At 34.1% G+C, this 27664-nt stretch overlaps 1 protein-coding gene across 2 annotated transcripts; it reads left to right on the top strand.

Moving 5' to 3' along the window:
- The first annotated feature begins 12704 nt into the window (after window positions 1-12704).
- LOC142551309 (uncharacterized) lies at window positions 12705-27431 on the top strand. 2 transcript variants are annotated; one of them, XM_075660476.1, is made up of 25 exons: window positions 12705-13043; window positions 13244-13345; window positions 14420-14771; window positions 15145-15302; window positions 15597-15836; window positions 16417-16526; window positions 16615-16692; window positions 16767-16873; window positions 19099-19193; window positions 19273-19388; window positions 19732-19835; window positions 19913-19990; window positions 20160-20238; window positions 20374-20542; window positions 21192-21262; window positions 22179-22259; window positions 22347-22417; window positions 22788-22884; window positions 22992-23051; window positions 23419-23473; window positions 23577-23968; window positions 24060-25937; window positions 26055-26621; window positions 26702-26760; window positions 26888-27431. In XM_075660476.1, exons 3-25 carry the CDS (start codon window positions 14425-14427, stop codon window positions 27081-27083), a joined length of 5208 nt encoding a protein of 1735 aa, XP_075516591.1. In that variant the 5' UTR covers window positions 12705-13043; window positions 13244-13345; window positions 14420-14424; the 3' UTR covers window positions 27084-27431. The 2 variants fall into 2 exon arrangements, with proteins under 2 accessions (XP_075516591.1, XP_075516592.1); XM_075660477.1 differs by having other exon boundaries at window positions 23577-23962.
- The last annotated feature ends 233 nt before the right edge of the window (window positions 27432-27664 follow it).

The raw sequence follows: 27664 nt of genomic DNA on the forward strand, positions 1-27664 counted from the left end.
TTGCTTTTGGCAGTAGAAGTGTCAAACTTTAATCTGTGTTGTTTACTGGTAACAAAATGCTCACAAAAGGGTAATGACACTTTTGTAAGTCCTGGCAGTAGCTTTCGTTTTAAGACAATTATCAACCCTCGTTCTGACATATGCTCGAGCTTTCTATGCCATAACACTGTTAATTCTTCTTCTGAACCAATAGATGCAACAGCTAGTTCCGCATCTTTGTGTGTTTCTCCCAAAAATACATACAGATTTGCAGCAATTTTTTCCGCCTTCATAACCACAAGTGCATCCTTCACAATTTTCATGATTACGTTCTCGATACGAGTTTTGCACCCGATATCATCCAATTGCCCCAAAGACAAAAGATTCTTTGTCAGTCTCTTCACATGTCGTACCTCCTGTATGGTGCGAATGATGTCATCAAATATTTTTATTTTGATAGTACCGACTCCAGCGATTTCCAAGGCATGATTATTTCCAATGAATACATATCCTCCTGAGACTAGTTCATAATGATCGAACCATTCTTTCTGAGACGTCATGTGCCATGTCGCTCTTGAATCCATAATCCATGTGTCACAAAATTTGTGCATGCCTTCTACAACTGTTGTTACTTCGTTGAATAATATTTAATCACCGCTGAAGTTTTGGCCACATTTCCTTGAGAACTCTTGTCGATACTCGTACACTCTTTCTTGAAAAGCCCTTTACTACCAAATCTAAAGCAGTAAATATTTTTCTTCTTACTTCTTGACTTTGATCTAGCTCCCCTTTGGCTTCAACTAGAGTCACAGTCCATAAATCTTCCTCTTATCATCCTCAAAGCCTCTGTCTGCTTCGAAGTTACCTATCTATCTTCCTTATTTTTGCGCCGGCTTTCTTCACCGAGAACCGCAGTTATTGTTGGTTATATTGATGATAAGTTGATCATATGAATCTTGTAGACTTTGAAGTAAAAGCTCCGCACGTTCATTTTCCCCTATTTTATGCCCCATGGAAGTGAGTTGGGAAAATAGAGTATTTAGTATGTTGATATGGTCGTTCATCGATGAGGATTCCGCCATCCGAAGAGTATAAAGCCTTCTCTTTGAGAAAATCATGTTGTGTAGCGACTTGGCCTCGTACATCTTTGTCAGAGTATCCCAGATAACTTTTGTTGTTCTTATATCATATATACTTGACAGTACTTCGTCTGCTATAGCCAAGTGTAAATTGGCGACAACATTATCATTCATCTCATTCCACTTTCCATCGTCTGTAATTTCCACCGGTCTATCTCCAGTAGCCGCCGAGCAATTCTCATTTCTTAAAATTGCTTGTATCTTTATTTTCCACGGCATAAAATTGCTTTCATTGAACTTTGTTATCTCGTACCTACCTGCCATTATGTTCACAACAATTTAGTAGACTGGACAAAATAATCCCTCATTAATAAAAAAATCTCAAAAAGTCTTTTTTTATGTGGAAGATCAGTCTAGGCTGCAACCACATATCATACTCATAATTTTAAGAAATTTTAAACCAAGGATCTGATACCACTTGTTGGTCCCACTTGCGGAAATTTGATATAATGATATGAAAATAAAGAATAAATTGGACACCGATATTTATGTGAAAAACCCCTAAAAATTATTAGAGTAAAAACCACGGGCAAAATGAAAAGAATTACACTATAATATTTTACGGTGTACAACCACTCACCGTGTTTCCAAAGAGAACATATACTCTCTTAACACGGTGGAACAAAACACCTAACAAATATTATAGAACTAATAGGAGAAATAAGAAAACTTAAGAGGAAGCTTCAGAATGTGATGATTATGTAGTGAAAAATGAGCACCTATTTATAAGTGCATGGTTTTTGTGTGAACAAGGAAATTGTCGCACAATTTCATTATCCAATTCCCCCCAACTTTGTTGACCAATGCTCACCCACCTAAATTGATTATCAATTTTGCCGACACACTGATACTCGCATCCAACCGCTTTATTTAAGCCTATATTTAATTTTTCATATCTCATAAAAAATTAAAAATAATAAAAATTAAACTAAAGTCAAAATCCTTCCATGACCAATTCATATCATTTTGTTACCTCGTTCTCAATATGGCGATTACCGACAAATATCATCTCCTATGGTAAAAGGAAGATATGGAGAATATTTGGATAATTGAGCTAATAATTATGATTATATAAAAACATTTATAATGACATCAAATAATGAAATTACATAAAAGAAATCAAACCTTATTTTTTTATGGAAAGAAAAACAACGGAAATTGTGTCGCGATCGTTTGGGATTTTAGAGTCAATCCAATGAAAAAACATTGGAAATATATGCAATACCTGTAAGTTTCCAAGTGATGGAATTCATTTATATAACCATGCCTAAAATTAAAGTTCATATTTATATTGTGCGCGCGCGCGCCCGTGTGTGTATATATACGTTATCAAGAGTTGATTCTGTATGATATATACAACGTGAGAATTTTAATTAATTAATGAAAATAAGAATCTTAATGGGATTAGGATTATGAATCATCATAGAAAATAGACTACTGATGTGATCAAGAATCAAAGTTTATAAATATTTTATTAAGGATTTTATGAAAGGAGACAGTTTATGCACACAAAAATTTGTCCATCAAAATTTTTCTCCTATCTCCTCCACTGAAAATTTTGACCACTATTGACTACATAACTCACTCGAATCTTGGTTTTTTTCTATATCTTGTGGATTTTTCTAGTTTGTCAAAATTTGTATTAGGGTCATTAATGTCACATATCAAAGCATATACAATGATGTGAGAAAATTGGTGTGACGAAGTTGTTAACTTTATTTCATGTCGATGTCAATATTGATAAATTCACTGTATTTTCCTACAGTGGTGAGATGATATTGCAGAGTTGTTGTTGAAATATTAATTTTTTTTATTTTTTTATCATTTATATTTTTTTAAAAAATAAAACTACTAACGAATAAAAATAAAATTTAACATTATTAAAATTGCAAAACTTACAACTAATATAAAAAATTTAAAATAAAAGAAAAGTACACAACTTAAAATAACAAAATAATATTTCACATAATTATGACAAATTTAAAATACATATAATTAAAACTAAAAACTTCTACGCATTTCTTAAAAAACACACGCAACTAAAAAAATTATAACTAATTAAATGTAAAAAATCATGAACTAAATATATTACTATTTAAATCGTTTACGAATAATTTTTTCTTGTATTTTTATATAATACTCACATTGAATGTCATTCAGGTTTGAATCATTAATATCTTTCTCCATGATCAGATTTTCTTGTTTCATCTCCTTTCTATCTTTCTACATCAACCTCATTTTGCATTTACTTTCTATAACTTGCTCAAATTTTGCAAAATACATTTCTTCTAGAGCAATCTTCGCATACTTTTTTCATAGTATTGCGTCTCTTTTTCTCTCATTTCTTTGAGCAAATCCACAAACTTTGTAGCTGTCAATCCTTCTCATCCATGGTTTTTTGAAGGCTTTCCTCTCACTGGTCTAATGGTTTTGTCAAATTCCAGCAATTCATCTCCTTTGTCGACGATGGGTGTATCAGAGGGTGTGCAGAAAGGAGATAGAGATGAATCAACATAAAAAATTTTCAATTTCTCGGTAGCATTTGTCGAAACTCTTTTGAATTTTTCTAGATACCATATCTTCCATTTTGGTTGCTCTCTCAGTACTAACCAAGCTTTCTCATCGGACCATGAAGTCCCAAAATCTTGCTCGGACATTGTTTGAGCTCGAACATACTAAACCATATATATATATATATAAATTATCTGATTTGGTTGAATGCTTCTAGTTCACTAATTTATTTTGAAAAGCGAACACTCGTTCACAACATCCGTGAAATATTGTCTAGTGTACGCACTTTCCATCCATTTGAAAATTCATGGTCATACTCCTTTCCTACCAATCCTCAGAAATTAGTGTTGTTGTGATCAATGTGCCAAGTGCTGTATTAGTGGAAGAGTTGCACCATACCTTTCGGCTTTCATCTTTGGTTTTCGTTCAATATTTTCTTGTGATGCCTTCACCTCTATCGTCAATACCGATCTTCTTCCCTTTCTTTTTTGGTTCAGGGGAAGATACTTCATTGAGATTTTGAGATAATTGAGTTTGGTTGAATATATAAAGCTTAACATTTTGTTGTCATGATATTGAGAAATGAATTGAGAAGAATTTGGTGAAATAATATTGATATCATCATATCTCCATTGATTCATTTCGTATTTTTATTTAAATGAAATGAAAGATGAAGAAAATTGATTTTTTTGAATGAAAGTAGAAACAATTGTGATTTTTTGAAGATGTAAACAATGTCAATTTATAGGACTATTGTCAGATTTTCAAAAAATGGGAGTCAATTATTTTCATAATTTAAAAAAAAAATTAAAAGTTGGAATTGATATGACCATTGATCTATATTGACCAGATCATCCCAACCATTCTTTTTTTATTTTTTAAACGATCATATTAAATTGACAATTGATTTCATTTTACATTAAAAAATTTTAAAAAAAGTTTTTGTGCAAGGATTATCTTGAGCATCACACGTGAATACTTCAACATACTTCATTCTCGGCCATTGGAGGGCGAGGAAACCAACGAGGCTTCCTCGCCTGTTGCACATGTCCTCAATTAAGCAACTTAATCGAGATGTTAGTCACTCATACTACGGACATTACAAAACCCATGCTTATGTCATAAAATTTTCAGGTGTATTAAACACGTTTGTTGAAGGTAACATTATTATCAAAGACTGAATTGTAATAACTTTTTTTTCATTTTTACCTATTGAGTTTTTCATTTATTTTCACGAGAAAATTGTGATTATATAGCAACCTAAACATAGGTCAGTTGAGTACACTTTGAATGAATAACTTATTAAAATAATATATATATATATATATTATTGTTGAAAATAAGAGTTGAAAATTAGTGTGTGATGATGTGTATAATGATGTAATTATTTTTTGGATTATTTTCAAAGAAATTATATAAACAAGTCTCTCAATTTGTGAAGAAATACACAATTGAGTGGAGCAAAATTTTATAAAGTGTGTAGTTTAATATATTTTATGAGTTTGAGATTTTATTCTTTACCGTGAATTTTTATTTTTAACGTGTTATCTGCACGAAACTCGAAGGTTCTCCATATTTTTCCAAACTCCAAATCACAAGAAAAAGGTAACAATATTCAAAAGTAAAAATATTTATTTTATTGTTTATTTATTTTTATTGTGTATAAATTTAATATATAATATCATATTATTATTATATAAAAAGAGTTTATGACACCTCATTATAATAATGTGATGTGATTATATTATTACACTGTTTATATATTTTTACTGTGTTACTGTTTATTTGTTGTATATATATATTTGAATAATATCATGTTATTACATAAAAGGAGTCTATGACACCTAATTATAATAACGTGATGCGATTATTTCACTATTTATATATTTTTATTGTGTTATATAATAATTATATATATGTATATGAATAACGTCACAATATGATATAAAAAGAGTCACTGACACTTCATTATAATAATGTGATGTGATATACATAATTATTTAAACATTATTGACATTATATACATCATATTATTACCATAAAATTATGCATATACATACATTTCTTTTTTTTTAAAGATTTTGTATTTATACAAACGGTTATAAACTGCTAGTTTTTACCCAATAAATATAATTTTACAAATATATTCAATCACGTCAAACTTACTCTTCCTTTCTAAAAAAATTTTTTCGTCAATTTTTCAAAGAAGAAGAAAATGGTTCTTTCAAGGTTATTTCGTATAATTATTTTGGTTATTATACTCAATAGTCTTGTATTTATCGGAGAATATCCACCTCGCGTTTTTTCTTATTTTTAAGCATGTTTTTAATTATAATTTATCCGTTATTTTAAATTGTCATATTAATAGATTTAGAACTTAACTAATAAAATACATTGTTATTTTTTTTAGTACCACCATGTCAAATTTGGCAAAGATCGAATTTGTTGCGCTCGAAATTATGGGAAAAAATTATATTCCATGGACTTTCGATGTAGAAATGTATTTTGAGTCATTGGGTCTAAATGAGACCATTAAAGAAAATGGTATCTCATCATCACAAGAAAAATCAAAAGTTATGATATTTTGCGATGACATCTTTATGAATGACTAAAATGTTAATATCTAATTGAAAAAGATCTCATTACTTTATGGAAATGATTAAAGAAAAGATTTGAACATATAATGGAAGTTATACTTCTGACCGCACATTATGAATGAAATACGTTAAGATTCCAAAATTTTAAGAAAGTCAGTGATTACAACTCGGTAATTTATCGAATAATCTCGCAATTAATATTTTGTGGACATGAGGTTACAGAATCGGAATGCTTGAAAAAACATTTTCCACTTTTCACATATCAAATATAACTCTATAACAACAATATAGAATGCGTGGATTTGCGAGATATTATGAACTTATCACATGTATTCTTCTGGTAGAAAAGAACAACGAGCTGCTAATGAGAAATCATCAGTCCGGGCCCATTGGATCAACAACATTTTCAGAAGTAAATGTTGTAAGTAAAATGAATTCAAACTTGAAAACAAAAATCAAAGTCGAAGACAAGGTTTTGGTCGAGATCGTGGTCGCGATCGTGGTTTTGAAAATAATCGAGATAGTTACTTCTATAACTCATCCCAAAAGAACGTCACGAACCATCTACTAGAAAGGCATCATGAGAACATAAGTGGTAATGAAAATGACTCAAAACGATTTGAAAGTTCTTGTTTTAGATGCGACACTCCAGGACATTGCTCTCATATTTGTCGAGTGTCCGAGCACTTTTGTAAGCTCTTTAAAAAATTAATAAAGGGAAAATAAAAATCGACCGACTTCACTGATCACAGTGACCTTTTGAGTTATTCAATTCATTTTGATGGTGCAAATTTTTTGAATGATTTTTCTGAAAATGATCAATATACTGGTAGAATATAAATATAAAATATTTCATTATTCATAAGATAATGTTTTATTGTATAATTATGATATGTGTTATAATCAATATACTGGTGAAATAGAAATGTAAAATATTTTATTTTTCATATACTTATACAATAATGTTTTATTGTATAATAATGATATCCGTTATATTTTTCAATAAATTACATATGTATTGTCAAAAAAAAAAATTCATTGCATATTTTTTTTTTTGAAGTTCAAAAATAGAAAATGGTATGAAGAAAGCTAAACGAGGAACTAATCTGATGGAAGTTTGCATATTTGATAGTGGTACAACACACACTATTTTTCGAGATAAAATATATCTCTTCAAACTAAAACCAACAAAAACGATAATGAATACAATATCAGGTCATATAGACTTGATTAAAGGTTGTGGTAAAGTACATTTTTTGTTACCTAATGATACAAAATTTCTGATAAATAATGTTTTGTATTAACCACAATCGAAAAGAAATTTGTTGAGTTTTAAGGACATATATTCTGTTGGAACTTTTCAAGTTCGCAATCTTGATTTTGATGATAACGAAACTTGTTAATTATGTTACTAATAATCTACCTTAGTGTGCAGCAGCTAGGATCACTCACGAGCTGTTTACATCGCAAGCTGAAGACCTAACTAATCGCACAAACTGAATCAGTCTAATTGTTACATCAATTGAGCAGTCCAGCTGATTGTCCAGTTGATAGGTGGTTCAGCAGGAGAATCTCAGAAGCCTGGCCAGCCGAATGAGTGTTCAACTGATGAAGAAACCCAGCTGATCAGTCCAACTGAATGAGAGTGAAATCAGTTCCACTGACGAGCCAACTGATTTCACCAGCCCAACTGAAGATCAGTTCAGCTGACCAGTTCGAAGTATCAGTCATAATGTTTCAGTTAGAGATGAAGACAAACTCCTTCAGTGGATTACAGCTATGCATGAAGATACAAAGCCATTGTCTAGTCGAAGGACAATAATGGACGTTGCATCAGAGCATTAAAGACAAAACGTTTCAGAAGGGCAGTCGAAAAGTCAAGACACAAAGTCCAATAAACGAATTCAAGATGCAACAGATACAATAAATGAGTCTCACTGTACGATCAGTTTTCCTGTCTATATAAAGAGAAGATCAGTGAAGACTCGATAAGACGAGTGAGCAAAAAAGATGTTTTTAAGCATATACGAGAGAAAAGAAAGGGCACGCTCATTGCACATCAGCTTTCAGAAGCAATCAGCCTAGAGAGAACTCTTCATAGTTATATGAGCTTAGATTAGAAGCTTTTTCCCTCAGTGTGTGAGAACATCTTTGTTCAGTTCTCACACACAAACACTCTCATCCACTCAAATACAGTCTTGCACAAAGACGTTAAACTTGTGTATATAGTCTTTGACACATAGAAGTTAAAGAAATGTTGGCTGGAAGGTGATGCTTTTAGTCGTAGCTAGGAGTTCAGTTTAGGCAGTAGTGTAAGTCCTAGCTGAGTGGGTTTGTACAAGTGTTTGTATAAATCAAAGTCTTCTAGTGGATCCTACCCAAGGCAGTAGAAAGGGTGACGTATGAGCAGTTGAAGTCTCCGAACATCCATAAACATATCTTGTGTATTCAACTGATTAACTATTATTTTCAAACTGTTCGGATCAGTTAGAATATCCGTCAGTTCAGTTGTCACTATAACTGAACTGATGAATGCAAAAACTAATCTACCCTTTTCGATTATTCAGTTTACATAAGTTAAAACGTTTTCTAATATAACAGTTTTCTTCACGAAAGATTACTTCGAGTTTCTTCCGCTTGATTTTAACCAAACTCGATTTAATTCATCGGTGTTAATATTCTTAGAACAAGAGCTATTGCAGCTCATTGGAGAATATAGTGTTCGAAATGCCTTCAAAGGCACTAGCACAATCGATCCTTCATATTTCCATGAGTATTATACTCAGGCAATAAATGAAGAAAATGAGAAATATATGTTTCTTACTACATATAAATTAGAAAAGAAATATGTAGTTGAAAAACTACCAATGCTCCCTACTGGATTGCATTATATACATATAAATCCAATTAAATCAAACATGATAGTTGATAATTCTTCAATATTATTTAATTGACATTAACGATTAGGATATCCTGGTTCAATAACGATGCAAAGAATTATAGAAAATACACATGGTCATTCGCTGAAAGACCATAAGATCTTTCAAAATAATAAGTTTCAATGTAACATATGTTCTCTTGGAAAACTTATTATAAGACCACCACCAGCTAAAATCCAAATTGAATCACCCATGTTTATTTAACGTATTCATGGTGATATTTGTGGGCAAATTCATTCAATATGTGGACCATTTAGATATTTTATGATATTAATCGATGCCCCCAACAGATGGTCACATGTATGTTTATTATCAACTCGGAATGTGGCATTTGCAAGATTGCTTTCTCAAATAGTAAAATTGCGGAATCAATTTTCCAATTATACATTCAAGAAAATTCGACTTGATAATGCTGGTGAATTTACTTGCCAAACTTTCAATGATTATTGCATGTCAATGGGAATCACTGTTGAGCATCATGTTGCTCATGTATATATACAAAATGAATTAACTCAATCATTGATTTAACTTCTACTACTGATTCTTAGACCGATGACTATGAAAACAAAATTCCTTATTTCTATATGGGGACATGCAATTTTACATGATGTTGCATTAATTCGCATCAGACCAAGCACATATCATAAATACACTCCATTGCAGCTTTCATTTTGTAAAGAACCAGACATTTCTCATCTGAGAATTTTTGGATGTATGGTATATTTGCTTATTGCACCGCCTCAACGAACAAAAATAAGACCTCAAAGAAAGATAGAAATTATATCGGTTATGATAGCCAATCAATCATTCGATATCTTGAGCCTTAGATATGCAACGTGTTTATAGCACGTTTTGCTGATTGTCATTTTAATGAGAAAATCTTCCCAATGTTAGGAGAGAAAAGAAACATATCTAAAAATAGATTACATGGTATGCATCATCATTGTTACATCTGGATCCAAGAACTAAACAATGTGAAAAAGATGTACAACAAAATGTGCACTTGCAAAAAATAGCAAATCAAATACCAGATGCATTTACAGACACAAAAATGGTAATTAAATAATATATACATGCTATAAATGCCCTTCTCGAATGAAAATTACAAAGAAACAAATTGAAGACACTCATGATGTCATAAAACGATCGAAGCGTGGAAGGCCAATCGGTTCCAAGGATAAAAATTTTCGAAAAAGAAATGCATAGTAAAACATGATGATCACAAAATAGAGAATGATTTTCTGGCAGAAACATATGATTAAAATATTTTGGTAGAACCACAAACTGACGAGAATCGTGAAATCTCTGTCAATTATATTAATATTGGAAAAATATGGAACCGAAAAGATATAAAAGAAATTGATGAGATATTTTCTTATAATGTGACATTTGACATCATAAATGACAATGGAGATCATAAACCAAAATCTTTTGGTGAATGTAAAAATCGACAAGATTGGATAAAATGAAAAGACGTCATCCAGGTTGAATTGGATTTGCTAAACAAACATAACATTTTTGGACCTATAGTCCTTACACCTGAAAGTGTAAAATCAGTTGGGTACAAATAGGTTTTTATTCGAAAAAAATGAGAAAAATGAAATAGTAAGATATAAAGCTCAACTTGTTGCACAATGTTTTTCTCAAAAGTCTGTAATTGATTATGAAGAAACGTATTCTCTCATTATGGATGCAATTACGTTTCGGTATTTGATTAGTTTGGCGGTATCTGAAAATTTAGAAATGCATCTTATGGATGTTGTCACAGATTACTTATACGGATCAATCAATAGTAATATATATATATGAAAATTTCTGAAGGATTTAAGATGCCTGAAACACAAAGTTCAAAACTCAAATAATGTTATTCTGTGAAATTGAAAAAATCATTATATGTGTTAAAGCAATCCGCCCGAATGTGATATAATCGGCTAAGTGAACACTTAATGAAAAAATGATGTGTAAACAATTCATTATGCCCTTGCTTTCATTAAGAAAACAACATCCAGATGCGTAATTATTGTTGTATATGTTGATGATTTAAACATCATTGGAACGAATAATGAAATTCAAGAAGTTGTGTTGTACTTGAAAAAAGAACTTGAAATGAAGAACCTTGGAAAAAGAAAATATTGTCTAGGTTTGCAAATTGAAAAAATTTTGGAATATTTGTTCACTAATCAAATTATACAGAAAAAGTCTTTAATCTTTTTAATATGGATAAATTAAATCCTTTAAGTACTCCAATGGTTGTTATATAATTAAACATAGAAAATGATTCATTCCATCAATGTGAAGATGATGAAGTCATTCTTGGTCCAGAAGTACCATATCTAAGTATTATTGGTGCCCTTATGTATTTTGCAAATTGTACAAGACCTGATATATCTTTTCCTGTAAATTTATTGGTAAGATTTAACTCATATCCAACAAAGAGACACTGGAACAGAATTAAATATATATTCCATTATCTACGAGGAACGACAGACTTGAGACTTTTGTATTTAAAAGATACCAATCAAAGTATAATTGGTTATGCTGATGATGTGTATTTATCTGATCCACACAAGACAAATTCCAAAACCGGATATGTATTTACTCGTGGAGGCACTGCAATTTCTTGGCATTCATATAAACAAACACTCGTAACAACTTCATCAAATCGCGCCGATATTATTGCGCTACATGAAGCAAGTCGTGAATGTGTGTGGCTAAAATCAATGACCCAACATATCCAAATCTCATGCGGATTATCATTCGAGAAGAAGCCTGTGACATTGTATGAGGATAATGCTGCATGCGTTACTCAAGTGAAAGAAGGATACACACAAAGCGACAAAACTAAACATATTCCCCCTAAGTTCTTCGCATTCAACCAATAGCTTGAGAATAATAAAGATATCGATATTCGTTACATACAATCAAGTGAAAACTCATCAGATCTCTTCACAAAGGCACTTCATACGACAATATTCAAAAAGAATATATATAACATTGAGATGCGCAATCTACAAAATTTGTGAAGAATCGTTCATGTTAGCATGAGGGGGAGTTTACGTGACTGCACTTTTTTCTTTATTATGGTTTTTTTATTCCAATGAGTTTTTCCTAGTAAGGTTTTAACGAGACAATATAAAAACACGTAATGAAGACAATTATTGTATCATGATCATCATCACAAGAGGGAGTATTGCAAACAAGAGTTGAAAATATTAAAAATTAGTGTGTGATGATATATATAATGATGTAAATATTTTTAGATTATTTTCAAAGAAATCTATAAATAAGTCTCTCAATTTATGAATAAAAAACACAATTGAGTGGATAAAATTTATGAAGTATGTAATTTAATATATTTTGTGAGTTTGATATTTTATTCTTTATCGTAAATTTTTATTTTTAAAAACTATGAAATATAATCGGACTAATTTGATTCACATGCTAAATTCATAGGGGTGTGATTGCAATAATAAGAAACTAAAAAGACGAAATGGAAAGAACCCATAACCTTCATATATTTCCAAATCTCAAGGCATCATTTTTTGGAAAAGTGGGCGTAAAGATATATAAAACGCTTCTTCTTCGTCTCTCGCACCAAATTCTCTCTCCTACGAACCGATACAAAACTTCACTGCTGCATACAAAATCTCAGAGCTCCCACCAAATAATCCACAACACAATCAAGAAACAAAAGGGTTTCAAATCACTCATCAGTCATTCATTGAAATTGCATTTTTATTGATTTTTTTGGCAAAATTTGGAATAGATGTCCTTTTTGCGTTAAAGATTTCCTTGTTCGATCCTCAACACGCCTTTATCATCAGCATCGCTGCTCCGGTGGACTCCGCTGCTTCTTTGATTATTGAACTACGTTTCAGGTAGTTACACGGTTTAGAAACCCTAGAAAAATATTCTTCTGCATTCTTATTGCTGTTTTTTTGGGGTTTTTTTTCATGCGCTGGGGCTTAGATTGAAAATTGGCTGATTTTTGTGATCAGGGATTGTTTGTTTTGTTGCTTTGATCCAGTGTGGAGTGTATATAGATTAAAAATCCGGGATTTTGTTTTCAATGATACAGTGGGATGCGTGAGGGACGTCGTTTGTCCAAATTCTGGATTTAGAAGTTTTGTGTTTCAGACGGCTGCCATTCTGGTCGATTCTCTCGAAGAATGAATTGAAGGTTTGATGTTCGCTGCTTCTGGAATTTTAATTGTTTTAATTTTTTTCTTATTTTTGTTTGTACACTACATATTATTGCATTCTCGAAAATGTTAAAGCTGCTCATGGAGTTTCTTATTATTCTCTCTTGTATGTTGTATGGCGGGCCTGAGATTGTGAGAATGCGGTGGTTGTGCATGCAGCTTTTTTTGTTTCGGAAAGCTTTGTAATTTCAGTTGGTCCTTTGCTGAGTTAGCCATTGAGTGAAAATTTTTGCAGCGTTTATGGGCTGTGAAATCGGTGTAGCCATTGAATGGAAATTATTTCAGGTGGTTCTGGCATTTCTCAAGATTGTAGGTGTTTATGAACTTTTTTATCTTTACTGTGGTAGAGATAAAAGCTAAGAGCCTCATGGAGATGTTGTGACCCTTGGAATGATGTTAAATTGTCATTCAGGTATTGCAAAAAAAATGTTGATTTCCAATTCTTGTTGGACAACTCTTGGGGATGAAGATTTGCATACATCATGAAAGCCGGTGCCAAAAAAATGTTCTTCATAGATATAGTTTAGAATGCTTCTCAAATAGATTGCCCTCTCCCTGTATGTACTGATGTGTGAAACACTTGAAGACTGACTGATTTGAAATAAAATTGTTATTTTGTCATGAAGTTATCATTGCTTCAGTTCTTATATGGAAGTAAACTTTAGAATGTCTCAGTCCCATCCATGATTGTTTTCCTGCATGGAAGATGAAGGTAAACTTTAGAACGTCGAGGCAGCAATTTCAAATAAACTTTCATTTTGTTAGGAAAATTATCGTTGCTCTAATCTCAATATTCGATTCGTCTTGTCGTTCTCGATTTTGGAATGATGTTGGAAGGAGTTTCATGTAATCACTAGTTGTTCTGGTTTTTGCTTTATTCCATTTTCACTGACAGTTGACGATGAATCCTTGAAATCCACACATCGTCTTCTCTTCATTCCTTCGAAAATTTTCGTATCTGTTTGTTTCCATTGGAAGGTTGGAAATTTTTTTGTTAGATGTTCCAGTTTTCTGAGAACATTGTAATGTAAGTTTTATTTAAAATCTTGCAGGATACATGGCTCTTCAAAAGCACGTCCCCACTGGTGATGCACCCCCCATAAATATTAAATCTTTAACTTTCACCAGCAAGGAAAATGGGAAAGCCAGCTTGGCAGTTTCGCAAAGAAGACAGATGGAAAGTCATCTGGATATTGACCTTAAAGAGGTGTACTTTCTCATCATGCATTTCCTCTCAGCTGGACCATGTCTCCGAACATATGGGCAGTTATGGAATGAACTTTTGGAGCATCAACTTCTACCCAGAAGATATCATGCATGGTATTCGAGGAATGGTTCGCAAAGCAGAGATGAAAATGACAATGGCATGTCTTTTCCTCTCAGTTATAATAAGTTGGTGGAGAGGTAATGTTTGTTGTTGGCACTTTTTATCAGGATGGATAATATGTGTAGTTCTTATTCCAGTGGTTGCTGGAAAATGTATTTCAATCACTGCTTACTGATCAATCTCCCCACTGCTTCTTTACTGGAAGCATCGAGCATATGTCATGGTTGTTTGAGATATATCACGGGTAGCATGTAGTCTTACATCAGGAAATATACTAGCTTTGCTCCAATGACGAGTGGAAGTTTTTTTACTGTGACAAAGTTACTTTTTTGCTGTACAGTGATTGGAAGCCTTAGTTTCAATGCTTGTCTTAAGTTTAAGTGTGGATGAACTTCTTCGTTTTTTAATTGTATCTTCTCATTATGATTTGGGCAATAAATGTTCTACCAGGCATCCCCACATTGGTCAAGATCACTTGATAAAACTCTTAGAGCAATTGATGATGTTAGATGCAAGTGCTCCATCAAAAGGCATGATTGGAGGAAATGTATTCAATGCAGCTAAAGTGCCTACACTCCTGGGAACTGGTTGCTTTTCACTTCTAGCAAGTATGTGACAATAACTTTGGCCATGCCCCTTAATTCTTTAATTGTTATGTTGGATCTGCGACAGTTCATGAGTCACCACATGCTGATATTGTTCGGGAAATTTAGTTTTCTATAATAATCAGCGGCGATGTTGTCACCTATTCTATGAAGTTGATACAAATTTATAGTCCTTTGTAAGAAGTAATAATGTTAAATTTGAGGTAATGGACATTTTGACTTTCCAATTGCGCCTTTTTAAATTATTATATGCTTTGATTTTTTATGGAAGTTTTCTGAAATGCTCTCTTGCTCAAGATGATCAAAATAAGGGAATAGACAAAGACAAACTTCCTCCAGCCTACATGCGCTGGCCCCACAGGCAGGCTGATCAAGTACGTGGTCTAAGGTTAAGAGAAATTGGTGGTGGCTTTGCTAGGCATCATCGTGCTCCATCTACTCGTGCAGCATGTCATGCTATTATAAAACCATCCACTCTGGTACAAAAGATGCAAAATATTAAAAGAGTTAGAGGACATCGTAATGCTGTTTATTGCGGTAAGGTTTTACCTTCATTTCCTTATCTCCTAGGTTTAAGCAATAACCAATATCTGTAATTAATTGAATTTTTTTTGTGGTTTTGTTATTCTGAGTGAGGATGATGTTACAGAGTTTGATGCTCTTCAGTTAAATCGAGTGGAGTAACTTCGGCCTCTTGTAGTACCTTATGGTTTCTTGAAATATCTACTTTTGGATTTTGTAAACATTTCTATCTTGTGAACTTATCAAGTTACCTCTTTTGTTTCCCTAGGATGCATGATCGACATTTATGGAGTTGAAGTTTTTCATTCTTAAAAACCAATTACCTTTGGATTTAATCAAATAACTTCTCCTCTTTCCCCCCAATTCATTTGCAATTTTAGGGTTATTTGAAAAGCATCCCTGTCTTTGCATCAACTCTTGACTCCTTTTGATCATATTATTTATTACTCATATTTCCAACTGCTTTGGCATTAAGATGCATTTTTTCTCTTGTGATTCTATATTATCATCTTGCAGTTAAATTATGCGTTAAAGTAATATATTATTATTAAGCAATCTCATTAGATTCCTGTCCCAAACTTTACTTTTTTGCAAGCTATATTTGATCGAACCGGAAGATATGTTGTCACTGGTTCCGATGACCGCCTTGTCAAAATTTGGTCAATGGAAACTGCTTATTGTTTGGCTAGCTGCAGAGGGCATGAGGTGAGCTGTCATTTTAATAGCCTTGACCCCCAACTCATTCCCTTCTCTCTTTGATTTATGTGGCTTATGTGTCGCTTTATACTTCAAGGGTGACATCACCGACCTGGCCGTGAACTTCAACAACACTTTAGTGGCCTCAGCTTCAAATGACTGCGTCATTCGAGTTGTAGGATTCCTTCTTCGTATCATCTCTTAGGATTTGACTATGATTAGCTGTATGACTTTTTCATCTGAAAACAGTGGCGCCTACCCGATGGAATGCCGATATCTATATTGCGAAGTCATACTGGAGCTGTCACTGCAATTGCATTCAGTCCTAGATCAAGTGCTCCCTATCAACTTTTATCGTAAGTGTTATATTTGGACTAATCATATTGCTGGTCGACTTTTGTTGGATTTGTTATCTTAGTTGGTTTTTGTAATTTAGATATCTGGTCTCTACATGTCTAAACATTGTGCTCATTCTCATTTCTATTGTAGTTGCTACACATGCATACGCGGACTATGTTGATAAGTATATTCATGACTGCCTTTAACACTTTAGTATAATTCTTGATGTAAGTTAAACCATGCTCTTCTTCAGAGAATAAAGTCAAGGATTGGTAAACAGGGGCAAAAAATCTTCTACTTAGAGCTTCATTCATCGATATTTCTTATCATGTGTAATGATGTATGTGCAATAGAAGTGATTGCTATTAGGGCCACATGAGTAAGTTCATTATGCCTAGTTCTGAACCAGGCAAATTTTGTTCGGCAATCGATGTGAGGCTCTATAATCTTCCCTTTTAGAGTTTAGACTCACCACGATTTCATTGCACTCTCTTGTTTGCCCATGATGATTAGCATTATTGGGGTGTCTTACATCCGTAATACTCCAGGTCTATATGGTATAAGCTTGTAATGCTTTTAGTGCATGGGAATGATGACCACAATCGAGGCTCCAACTACAAAGTTTTTGCTTGCACCTAACCTGCTTTCAATCTTGCTTTCAAAAATGGTTATTTCAAGTTTCTTTGAAGCTTATCTTCTACATTTCTTGGCTTTGTTCATTTTGATTGTGATCATATCCTAACAATTGAGAAATGATATTCCATTTCCTGATTTCCCTAAAGTTGATGCCGACAAGCTGGGGCTCAGGGATGGTGCCTGCAAGTAGAAATGCAGTGCACTAGGGTCACTATATAAGTAGCATTCCTTGAATACTAGTGCCCCTCTACACGTTTTTTGCGTACTTGTACATTCTATTTTTTTTTATATAAGCACTCTTATTAAAAAAATTAGAAATAAAATCTGGAAAAATTAAAAATCAAATTCAAAATTTTCTGATTTTTAAAATGCCTTTTTTAAAAAGTTTTTTATAAATTTATTTTTATCTAAAGATAGAGATCTTGAGTCAGCAATGATCATGTGGTCGAGGTGGTTCTATCGGATAAAGAATTGAGTGTTTGAGGTATTGATATAAGAATAAGGGTATTTTAGGGATTCTAAAAACATGCAACTATGTTGCACGGATACGGGTACGAATATCGTATCGAATACGATACGGATACGGCGACACGTCAAATTTTGAAAATATAAGACACGATACGGCTAGGATACGACAATCATTAAAATATATATATATATATATTATATTATATTTATATTTATATAAATTTAGTATTGAAAAATAAAAATTATAGAGATTGATGTAATATTTCATTAATCATCATATCTTAAGTACAAAATATTAAATGTAAAATCCATCTAAAGCAAGTAAAAAGAAATCAAACATCCATATCGGTTGAATTGAGAGCCGCTTGAGCAGAAATGGAATGAAAGAGATGGACAAATGTATTTATGGATTTAAAAGCCCGGCCCAATTTATTTTAAATTATTTTCCTTTTAGTACCTAGAAATTTTAATTTTTTTTAATTGACCCTTAAAACTTTTAAATATTTGCAATTTTGCCCAAACGTATCTGAAAAACGTATCTACGCCGTATCCATGGCGTGTCCTCGCCGTGTCCAAAACGTATCCTGCTGGTCAACCCTAAACAAAGTCAACGATACGGATTTTGAGGTATCCTCGCCGTGTCGTATCCGTATCCGATACTTCAAAAAAAATAATTTAAGGTACCCGTGCTACAAATGACACTATTTTGTTAAAAATAGGCCCAATTTAACATATAGTATAAGATAACTAATCTATGTTGCTAAAAAAAGCGACCTTTTTGCGAACATAACAAAATTCCCTTTCACAGCTGAATTTGGACATTTAGAATTGTTCAATAAGAATATCTTATGTGCTCAAAGATATCCCCTGGGAAAAGCCTTGTGATGTCCTGGAATACTTTAATCATATTCTGTCTTTATGAGTTCTGTGGTGGTCTGTCTTTGCATCCCATTATTTGTGTAGATCTAGTTGTAACTGCCTGCTACTTGTGTATATATATTCCACTTCTTTTGTTTGCATAACAATGAAAGTTCCTGATGATTAAACTTATTGCTCATATGCCTTTTTCAAAGAAATTGCTTTTCTTATCTATTATCACGTTCACTTGTTAATGAGGGGGTTTGTATTTCTGTGACAGGTCATCCGATGATGGATCTTGTCGGATCTGGGATGCCAGATATTCCCAGTTTAGTCCACGTATATATGTTCCCAAACCTTCTGATTTGATAATTGGTTAGCAGCCACTCTTTTTGTAGCTATATTTTGTGATCAGCTTTTGCCAGTTATTTATTGTTGGAAATTTGAATTATAGGGAGAAACAATGTTTCATCATCCAGCACAACTCAGCAGAGCCACCAGATTTTCTGTTGTGCATTCAATGCTAGTGGAACTTTTTTTGTCACTGGCAGCTCAGACACTCTTGCAAGGGCATGACCTAACTTTTGCTTGGAGTTATATTGCATTTTCATAATAAAGAAAAATAATTCTGGGGCAACAGTCAAAATGTTTTCAAATTCTTTAAGTTGCACTTGTATGGAATGATTTAATTTGGAGGGAGGGATTTCAAAAATGGATTTGAAACGACAAATTCATTCAAGCATTCAATTTGAAATCCATGACTTCAAATTCCTCCATTCAAGCAATCAATTTGAAATCCGTGGCTTCAAATCCCTCAATCCAAGCGCACCCTAATATTAAATCAGAAATTAGAAATTTCTCCAAATCTTATTGGCATGTTATCTTATGTTCTTGTGGAAAACTGTCTTTACAGGTTTGGAATGCATTTAAATCTAGTTCAGATGATTCAGAGCAACCTAATCATGAGATAGACATTTTGGCTGGTCATGAGAATGATGTAAATTATGTGCAGTTCAGGTTTGTCTGAGCTTATATTTTTGCAATGTCTGATGTTTTGAGTGTCTGCCTATATATTGTTTTGTGATGTAATGCAGTGGTTGTGCGGCGACTGCTCGGTTTTCTTTCTCTGATGCCTCAAAGGAAGATACTGTGCCAAAATTCAAAAATTCATGGTGTGTTTTTGTTGTGTCTTAATCTGAAAAAATAAATAATTTTCATGCCCCTTTGTTCATCTTTGCTACACTAACTTTATAAGAATGTCTATTGTTCTATTTGATGAGATTTTCTTTTCCTTTACTTTTTGCAATTAGTTTATATACTTTTCCGTTTGATGATGTCCAGGTTCAACCATGACAATATAGTCACATGCTCTCGTGATGGCAGTGCTATTATCTGGATTCCAAGATCACGTAAATCACATGTTAGTTTTGATCCTTATAAAACTGAATTTCGTTGGTATTTTCCCTGTCATGTAGAAGTGTTTCTTTGCTTCTCTGGATTGATTAGTTCCACCCCATTCGATTTCACTGAAGCTGATGGAGCTATCTTGTTTTAGGGAAAAACTGGGCGGTGGATACGAGCATATCATCTTAAAGTTCCACCACCTCCTATGCCTCCTCAACCCCCTCGAGGTGGTCCACGTCAAAGAATTCTTCCTACTCCTCGTGGTGTGAATATGATTGCGTGGAGTCTGGATAATCGCTTTGTTCTTGCAGCTATAATGGGTATGAAAATTATTTGCATGTGTATTTATTGTCTAATACTTCAGCCATTTTATTGGAGCATTGCCATTTTGAAAATTTATTTGAAATTTCTGTGAACAATGAAGTGGTCAAGTGCCTTTTGCTAATGCACAACAACAACAAAACTCAAGCCTTTATCCCACTAAGTGCCTTCTGCTAATACTTTTGTGGAATTTCTGTTCAAATAGTGAAGTTGTTAAGCATCTTTAGCTAATACGTGGCTCATGGTTTTCTAGTCTTTGCATAAAATGGCTGCTGTAGATCATTATTTGATTATCTCCTACTTTGCTACTTTATTGCTCACCCTCGTTATTTTCTGGTATTGATATGAAATGGCTTCTGTAGATCTTTGTTTTATTATCTTCTAGTTTGCCACTTTAATTTTCTCCCTCGTTTTTATGGAATATCCCGTACACCTTGTGTGGTTTTTGGGTAAGAGCTGGAATTCACCTAGAGAAGAATTTGAGGCTTTTGTAATTGTTACGGTTGCATGTTTTATGGATGTATCACAACTATGTTCTTTTCTGCTTAGACTTGAAGCTTGATAAATTTCATTATGTAATTTGGTGTTATGCATAATTAAGCTAGTTTTTTCTGGCCTTAGTTCTTGGAGATGTTCTCTTATTTGCAGATTGCAGAATATGTGTTTGGAATGCTGTTGATGGTAGTTTAGTTCACTCTCTGACTGGCCATACTGAATCTGTAAGTTCACCATTGGGTGATCCATTAAAAGTACATTTTATACTGTTATTTTGATTACTCATGAACTTTTAATTCTTATGATTGTGAAGTATCCATATCGCACTTTCTCAATGATCTTGTTTTTCATTGACATGCATGTTCTTTATGTCAAAAGTTTTTTTAAGACCTTTTATGAGAAAGGAGTGTGTACTAGTGAACATTCTTCAAGTATGTTATGATTTTTGAATATGGAAAAGACAAGTCTGTTTTATGAACAAAAGTTCCATACGCTCGCTCAATTTAATATGCGTGATCCATACCACAACCTTCTGTATCTATATTGGCAGCATTTTTAAAGTTGAAAATTATTCTGTCAAGAAACAATGCGTTATTCAATATTGCCAACATTTCTAGTATAGATTGTGAGATACTTTCCAGTTTTTCTTAACATTCTTTCTTAGATAGTCTTTCAGTGACATTACTTTGACTAGAGCCTTTTTTGCGAAATCACTTAGTTCTGAAACTTTTACTTCACAAAGTCAGATATCGACTGAACACTGGCATACAAACAGTAGTTACTCTTGTGCCTCTCCCCTTTGGATGCAAATCTGTGCATTCCAGATGAAAATTCTGCCTGAACATCTTATTGAAGCAGTAAAATCTTCATTCTCGACACGTTCAGAATTTTCTTTCAGTACTTTATTTCATTTCACCTAGTGTTGTCGTCTCAACTATTCATTTCACATCTCAGCGCTTGCTCATGCTCTGGTACCTTACTTTCTTCATTGCATTGTCTGGTGGGACAAATGTTTCTACATTGATATTTGTTGTTTTTTTGGGATTAAGTATTCCGTGTTACTGTCTACCAAAAAGTGTACAACTTTACCCGTTCTTATTTAGTTCTACCTTTTATTTTATTTTATTTTTATTTTTGCAGACTTATGTACTGGATGTTCACCCTTTCAATCCTCGAATAGCAATGAGTGCTGGATATGATGGGAAAACAATAGTTTGGGATGTGAGTTCATGGCCATCGATTTTTGATTTGCTTAAAGACTGCTACTTAATTTATCACTCTGCTCCTTTTCTCTTTCTGTATCTGTAGATATGGGAAGGCACGCCTATCCGCACTTATGAAATTGGCCAATTCAAGCTGATTGATGGAAAATTTTCTCCGTGAGTTAACCATTCAACTGGAAACTTTATCTATTTAGTTTCATTCCATTACTTGCGTTTTTTTTGGCTGTCCATCTTTGTTACTTAGTCCTGAAGGTTCACTTCTCCTGTTTTAAGTTTCAAAGTTGATTAAGCTTCCTTCCGCCTTATTGTTTCAATAAAGCTTTTTTCTCAATTTAGTGAAAGGAGACTGTTTATACATTTGCTTATCTTAATACATTCCATCAATAAAGATATTTAGCGAAGAAAATTGGATTGACTGACTCATTACTATGTATGGAAATTTTGAAAATCAAGGATTGCCATCTGTCAGTTTATTAATCTGTTATTGCCATCTAATTTGCCCATTTTGATTTTCTTTTTAATCCAGGGATGGGACATCGATTATCCTCTCCGATGATGTTGGACAATTATATATATTGAATACGGGGCAAGGTGAATCCCAGAAAGATGCCAAATATGATCAGGTTTGTTAAAACTGCAAATATGCTTATTAATTTAGAAACTATGAATACACGGTTTGCTTATCTAGCAATTGAGTCGAATAATAAAGTTTTTATGCTTTTGCTACCAGTTCTTTTTGGGAGATTATCGTCCTCTTATCCAGGATACACACGGAAATGTTCTCGATCAGGTTAGTGTCTTTTGTGTTTCTGCTTATGGGATTTTCTCCCCTTTCAGCGATGCATATTCTTACTCGATTCCTCACGGATTCCCCATGTTAATTATTTTATGTGAGTCCCGATATTGTATTTTCTTTATGTGATTGATATATCATGTCCCAGAATGCAATAAATCATATCTTGTCTTCTATGGTTTTGAGGTCTCAATTTGTTGACAATTAACCCTAGGTTGATTTAACCAGGGAAAACTTGCATACTGGCCTAGACGATTTATTAATTCTTAGAATTTCATCGCCAGACTTCATACGCATGTTAAATGCTACTTTAGTCTAGCCTAGACGATTGATTAATTCTTGATAAGATTGTTTTATTTATTAGGAGACTCAACTTGCTCCTTATCGAAGGAATATGCAAGATCTTCTCTGTGATTCAGGTTTTTGTTCACTCTTTTTTATATTTACTTTTTTATAGCACACATGCTGTTCTATTCTTTTACACATTGTGCCACCATGTTTGCTGGGTGTTCGAAATTGCAGGAATGATTCCATATCCAGAGCCTTATCAGAGCATGTACCAGAAACGGAGGCTGGGAGGTTTTGGAATTGAGTGGCGCCCATCATCGATTAGGCTTTCTGTTGGGGTAGATTTCAGTCTGGACCAAGATTATATGCTTCCTATAATAGACTTGGATACATTTGTTGATCCACTTCCTGAGTTTGTTGATGCGATGGAATGGGAACCAGAAATTGAAATACTCAGCGATGATAATGATTCAGAGTATCATGTAACAGAGGATAACTCATCTGGAGGCGAGCGAGTAAGTTTAAGTTCCAATTCTGGAGATCCAGATTGCAGTTCAGAAAGCAGCGAAGAGGATTCTAACAGAGATGGCCTTCGTAGATCAAAGAGAAAGAAGCGAAAGGCAAGGGTAATTCTTTCTTGCTATATAGTTTCTATCTGTGTCAATTTTACAGGTAATGAAATCATGCACTATTATCTCTCTTCTTTCAACGTATTAGGCGGATGTCACAACATCCTCTGGGAGGCGTGTGAAGAGGAAGATCTTGGATGTGTGTGATGACAGTTTAATCAGGAACAACCGAGCTAGAAAATCAAAAATTGGCAGGAAAACCTCGAAGAAAAAGTCATCGTCGAAGTTTTCACGGCCTCAAAGAGCGGCTGCTAGAAATGCTCTTAATCTTTTTTCTCGAATCACAGGAACATCTACGGATGGAGACATAAATGATTGGGATGAAAATTCTTCAGAAAGTGAATCTACTCTGCCAGATTCGAGCTTCACAACTGACGAGTCAGAGGCGTCTTTGCAAAATGAGTGGGATGAACATTCTAAAGGAAAAGAAATATCCTTGGATCCGGCTGTGGATATAAATTATCCTTACCCATGTCCTGAGTCTCATTCAAGTTCTGCAGGCAAGAAGAGATTAATCATAAAGTTCCCAAACCGTGATGCAAGCAAAGTTGCACCTCAACAAAATAATGGGTTGAAAATTGAGGACAGCCAACATGCTTTTGTAGGCTCTTCATGTAGGGCTCCTCTCAGAATTGATGAAATAAGTCGAAGTTATTCTCAGGATGAGGAATGCGGTGTTTGTGAAGCTGATGATGATTTACGGAAACCCTCTATGACACATAGCTGTTTAGATTATCTTGGAGGTTGCAAAGACGGTCCGATTAGATGGGGAGGTGTCAAGGCTCGCACCTCTAAGCGTTTGAAGATTGGAGAAATATTGTCAGCAGGGTTGCATACTGGATCTGGTTCGGCTATTGATCAGCATGTTACTGCGGAAAGAATTTTGAATGGTCATTCCACTTCTGTGATGGAGTATCAAACGAAGTCTCCAGGTTCACGAATCCAAACTCAAGAAGGTAGCGTGGAAGAAATTGTCAGTGTAAATGAACAAATTTGTGGAACCAGTGTGCCGGAAAGTTTGGAGAGAGTAGAAAATGATGAGAAACACTTGGAGTTGAATGAGAGCAAGGATGCTAATGTATTATCAACTCAAATTCACAGTTTTTATGGCGGTACGACTGCACCTTCAGTTTCTTATGTAAATGGCAATCATTTTCCATTGAAAGAGAATGGTACACCAGTTGCCACAAAATTACGGATAAAGTCGAGTACTATCCCAAGAGATTATGATAGCCCTAGAAAATTTGTAATTAAGTCAGATGACAATGTTAAAAATATGCATGGTGCCATATGTGATAACCTTGGAACAGAGGAGAATTTAGATCCAAAAGTTACTGTTTGTGATGACACTGGGATAACATGTTCAGACAACAGAGATCGTAATGAAATGATGGAATCAGAGGATCTGATCAATGAAACTCCCGTCATAGAAGAATCCTTGAAATTGGATTCAAATAAAAGGATATTCACTGCAGTCTATAGGAGGTCAAAGCCTTCAAAAAGTAGGAGTAATGCGGAAGGTCACTGTGCTGGCATGGAAGCAAGCACTTCACATTCTGGAAAATATAAGCTCGACCATGGTATTGAGATCGCACCAGAAGGGATACGTAGGGCTAGATCAATTCGGTTGAGGTCAGCTATGCGTGATCCAAATATTTCTGACAGCAATTTTAAATATAAGGGGACTCATGATGATTCAGAAGATCCTTCAGCACACATTGAAAAGGCTTCCATGAGCATAGCCGAAGAGAACTCCTGTGAAGAATGGAGATCAGACTCTAGGACATCTGTTAGATTAAGAGCCACTAGAAATAGAAAAGGTGGTCACTATGTTCGTGAAACTAGTCCAGCAGATGGAAGGAAATCCAATCAATTGAGTAAAAGTTCATGGCTGACGATGTCTGCACATGAGGAAGGTTCCCGGTATATACCCCAACTAGGGGACGAAGTCGTGTATTTGAGACAGGTGTTGTACTTTTGTAGCTCCTTTTGTCATCTTTCTCTCTCTTCTTCTACAATTCCACTGAATTAGTCTTCTATCTTTTAATTAATATTATCATCTTTCTGGCTTCTTATTCTTCAGGGTCATCAGGAGTACATAAGTCATAGTAATTCATGGGAGACAGGCCCATGGGAAACTATTAAGCAAAACATTAAGGCTGTAGAGTTTTGTAGGGTCCAAAACCTTGAGTATTCGACACGTCCGGGTTCTGGGGAGAGCAGCTGTAAAATGACACTTAAATTTGTTTCTCCTTCCGAAGTAGTGGGATCATTTAAGTTGGCTCTCCCAGAAGTAACTGGTTTCCCTGATTTTCTTGTTGAGAAACGTAGGTATGATGCAGCTGTGAAGCGAAATTGGACTTCCCGAGACAAGTGTCAAGTCTGGTGGAAAAATGAGGGTGTTGAGAACGGTAGTTGGTGGGAAGGTCGAATCTTAGCCGTGAAGCCTAAATCATTTGAATTTATAGATAGCCCATGGGAAAGATATGTTGTTAAGTACAAAACTGATCCAACTGAGACACATCTACATAGTCCATGGGAACTATATGATGCGGATACAAATGTGGAGCAGCTTCATATTGAAGATGGTATTAGAGAAGAGCTTCTGCGTGCTTTTAACAAGTTGGAGCAATCTGGATACAAGACCCAGGTAACGAAATCATACCTTTTAGTATGTGGAACTGGCAGATAGACTGAAATGAGGTTAAAATATGCTTTGATTTCTTGTAGGATTACTACGGAGTCAATAAGTTGAAACAAGTTTCTCAGAAGACACAGTTTATTAACAGGTTGGACTTTCCGTGCCTCTCGGACTTTTTTGATGTTTTCTAGCACTCGATCAGTATTTTCTTTTTATTCCTATATTGTGTTAATTGACTCGGTCTTTCATGCTTCTTGCTAAATATTACTTTACAGGTTCCCTGTTCCGTTGACTCTGGAACTTATTCAGTCCAGGCTAGAAAATAATTATTACAGAAGTCTGGAGGCAATGAAGCACGACATTGAAGTTATGCTTTCAAATACTGAGACTTACTTTGGAAAGAATGCAGAACTTTCTTTAAAAATGAAACACCTATCTGATTGGTTCAGAAGGACGCTATTGCCTTTGTAGTTGAACTGGATACAATTTTGTAGATCAATTAGCCCTCAAGTTCCCTTACACCAGGCTCCTCTAACTGTATGTATTCTTCCATCAACTCTTTATTTTTATATTTTTTCATCAAGTTGAAGCCTGGGCCAATTTAGAATCTTTCAGTGATACAACATAGGACAGAGGTACTGGCTACAGAAAGCTAACAGCTTGGTGATCATCGCCGCTTAGAAAATTCTTTATTGTACATTTTTAGACCTTAAAGATGGGCATCTATTGTATAGACTCTTGCTTCAAATGAAAATCATTGTTGACTTTGTGGATGGATTGTACCACTTCATTTTCAATGTTACATTGTCTTATAGGTTATTTTCAGTTTTTACTGTTCTGTTGATGCAAAATAGGAGACTCGATCACTTTCAAAGAGACTGAATGATGATGTCGCTACCCATATCATCCTTAAAAAAAATGAAGATGTAATATTGTGTGTGCTCGTTTTCTTGATTAACTAGGTGATTCCTTTATGTTATGTTTGGATCAATATATTAGATTTGGAGGAAGAGATTTGATTTGAGGAAAGATTTGATGATTGTATTTCAAAT

This window comes from Primulina tabacum, chromosome 7, assembly GCF_025594145.1.
Source record: "Primulina tabacum isolate GXHZ01 chromosome 7, ASM2559414v2, whole genome shotgun sequence".
Taxonomy (NCBI): domain Eukaryota; kingdom Viridiplantae; phylum Streptophyta; class Magnoliopsida; order Lamiales; family Gesneriaceae; genus Primulina; species Primulina tabacum.